Here is a 3,260-nt window from a genome sequence, read left to right as displayed (position 1 = left end):
GAGCACTGCTACCATTTTAACATCAAAGTTCATCTTCTTTGAGGCATCAGCAGTGACCTTATTCAGCTCCTCAGTGGCATCCTCCAACTTATGGCTCAATTCCGAATGCTGATCAGGGCAAACCACCGTCACGCGCCACGAAATTATCCCCAGATGAACTACCTTCTCCTTGGCCGCTATGCAGCCCTTGTCCTTCTGGAACTGTGAGAAACTCCTCTCGAGTAGGTAGTTGGGGTCAACACCTGAACAGCCATCACAGAGTTTCACGCCACTACGGCTACCACCAGCGAGGGGGAATATGCACATGCTCAACAACATGTGCCGCTAAAATTATGAGAATTTCCAAAAAAATTCTGGGAAATTCTTAAATGGTTTCTGAAAACTTCTATCGCAATTCGTATATAAACTCCTATGATCAGTAAGGAAATTCCTGAGCTCACGTGCGGAAAGCGAACATATATTCCAACACAGACTACCACTCACCTTCAAGCCTGAGCATATTGAGCAGCATATTGTACCCGAGGTAGAACTGACTGTCCAGCCGACTCGCATCACCTACATACATCAAAAAATAACCCCAAAAAATGCCTCCACCGGGATTCGAACCAGAGACCTCGACTATGACCAGCACCGCCCTACCTAGGAACATGTCCTTAGCCGTATTAGGCTCGACCTTATCCGTCAGCATGATGATGACCAAACCCTTATCATCCTTTCCTCGTCGACCTGAACACGCCATAAATGGTCACCCCAGCCTAGACCCTTCCTCACCAGCTCGGCCAGCCATCTGGATGTACTCTCCACTATTCAGCGTTCTGCGTTCAATACCATCCCATTTTTGAATCTACAACAACGACGTAAGCCCCCAGGCAGACTCTCCCTCCTCCTACCGAAGTGAAGACGACCGTTTTAGCAGGCATGTTCACACCCATGGCGAAAGTCTCCGTGCAGAAGAGCACCTACGTGGCAACTATAGTGAGATGACCTGTATTGGTATTCACCTTGATCAAGTTCTCTTGGAAAAGTATCTCAACGATCTCCTTGAGGATCGGCAAGAGACCGCCATGATGGATACCAATACCTCTCGAGAGGAAACCCAGCATGGACTGGATCTGCTGCAGCTCTCTGTCCTCAGGACCTACCATCATACGAACCCTCCAAGAACTACACAACGAGCGACTTAAGTGAGCCCCGAGAACTCACTCAGGGTCGCCATAGCATTCTCGAAGACATCCCCAATAAGGGCTTTCTCATCCTGTGTAACGAGATCGATATTTCGCAAGACTAGGGCGTTCTGCTCGCACTCCTTCTTGCTGAATGCGAACACTATCACCTAGGAGAGACAGGGGCATGCCTAGGAGTCGTGAATGAGCTGTTGTACCGGTAGATAGGCGCGATCAGAGCACATCCTGACGACCTTGAGGAGATCGCTGTTCTTAGTATGCTGTTGTTGCTTCTTCTTATTACTCTTCAAACCTAAATACGAGCCGTTACCTTTCTACTGGCACTAGGACTATGGCTACTACTACTACCCTTGGTGCTCTGAGAGGCCTGTTCAGTATTCTTCTCTAATATCTCAACGGCTTTCCCGTAGTTATCCTCTCGGAACTTGCCCTGATCACGATAACGACCATAACAACAACGATAACCCCTCCTTACTACTACTACTACTACTACTACTACTACTACTACTACTACTACCTTCTCATCGACAGTGAGATAGACTCCATCCCCCATAGAAGGATACACGTAGTGTTGTAGCGGCACCGGCCTGAGGAAGAGAACAGCTCGGCCAAGGACTCGACCTAGAGTGGATAAAACCTGTAGTCAGTGTAGATCAGATGGCAGGGCTGGTGCTTAATACGGCAAATCCACTCAGCGAACTCCCTCGCATTGGGTATAGTAGCCGAGAGGAAGACGAAACGTACTGTATCAGGTAAGAGGATCTGATGGGACAAAGTTTGCCATACCATCCATCCTACACATCAGTACATGGTCTCCTCCCATACAACGCCTCTATCCCTATCCCTCATGTAATGCACCTCGTCGAATATGACCCACTTCACTTCCCGACAAACGTCACTTCCTCGATACAGCATGGACCTGGCAAGCACCCTATAAGATCCCCTTCCGGTAGACTAGGCCTACCTCAGAATCTCAGTGGTCATAATCATACAACTCGCATTAGGGTTGATGGTTACATCCCCTGTCATCAAACCAACATCACTGCCAAACTCATCAGCGAGATCACGATACTTCTGGTTACTGAGAACACCAAGCTCAATACCACACTTCCGTCACATCAGAGCTTCACCACCCTACCTCAGCGCCTTGATAGGGGACGTGTAAATAACTCTCTGATTGTCCCGCATACTCATAGCAATGGCGTACTCAGCCACTGTAGTCTTACCAGCCGACGTATGCGCCGACACAAGTACCTACCCACCAGCATCCCTACGACATAGCCCCCCATCACAGTGTGGGCCTTACCGACTCACTGCGTTCCAAACAGGATACAGCCTCAGACTGGAATCGATCTAGCGTGTAGGGATAGGTCTTCGCGGGTTCGCCCTCATATCTAGTATTGAATCATCTCTCATCAGCCAGCCGAGAATAGCACTACTACTTTGGCAGTCGTTTTTCCTTTGCCCAGTTCGCAGGTAATATACATTCATGAAGACAGTTCTCCCCCGAAGGATATGCCTCAAGAGTAACCTATCATGAATCTTCACCGTGCGAGGCATTATGGAATCTTCGGACGCACTTCAGACATGAGCTCCTCAGCTCGGCCTTCTCCCTCCTCAGGGCTCGCCTCGGTGCTGTCTTCTCCCGAAGGCCGCGCTGCCTTAGCTGGAGGTTCCTCTGTCGACTCATCCCCAGATGGGGTTCGGGATCGAACTGTAGTAAAGAAATACACCCTCACCAGAGGATATGCCCATCCCTACTACCACCAGCCTTAACGTCAGGCATCACTTCAACATCCTCCTCTTCTTCTTGTGGGACCTCACCGTCGAATACGTCGAAAAGATCGTCTTCAGTAGCCATAGTGAGCCAAACTAAAGCTTAGTATTTGAGTTCTCGATTCATCTCTACCATATCATCTACCAAAATCGAGCGAATCTAAGTTAGTTCGAACTACTCTCGCCCGCCCAAATGATCGATTCATTTGCCGCGTTTTCAAGTCCCCAGCAGCGAGAGCTGTAGAAACGAAGAGTATAAGGAGAATACGGTGGGAGGAGTGCGTTCAGTGCATTCCGCGG

General features: G+C 49.1%; 1 protein-coding gene across 1 annotated transcript; it reads right to left on the bottom strand.

Moving 5' to 3' along the window:
- Positions 1 to 12: 12 nt before the first annotated feature.
- On the bottom strand, positions 13 to 3,045 carry Pmar_PMAR012870 (ATP-dependent RNA helicase DOB1, putative; the record flags this gene model as incomplete). Its single annotated transcript, XM_002776037.1, has 19 exons — positions 13 to 108; positions 163 to 242; positions 484 to 555; positions 640 to 726; positions 772 to 844; positions 891 to 959; positions 1,002 to 1,138; positions 1,204 to 1,333; positions 1,382 to 1,476; positions 1,533 to 1,614; positions 1,702 to 1,771; positions 1,822 to 1,946; positions 2,010 to 2,103; positions 2,149 to 2,265; positions 2,323 to 2,438; positions 2,491 to 2,578; positions 2,627 to 2,715; positions 2,765 to 2,898; positions 2,949 to 3,045. Coding segments are annotated over 19 exons (1,851 nt in total), but the record flags the coding sequence as incomplete, so codon positions are not given.
- Positions 3,046 to 3,260: the final 215 nt, after the last annotated feature.

The sequence above is a fragment of the Perkinsus marinus genome, assembly GCF_000006405.1.
Source record: "Perkinsus marinus ATCC 50983 genomic scaffold scf_1104296954662, whole genome shotgun sequence".
In the NCBI taxonomy this organism is placed as follows: domain Eukaryota; phylum Perkinsozoa; order Perkinsida; family Perkinsidae; genus Perkinsus; species Perkinsus marinus.
The sequence above is the reverse complement of the archived record's forward strand: the minus strand, read 5'-3'. Positions and strand labels throughout refer to the sequence as shown.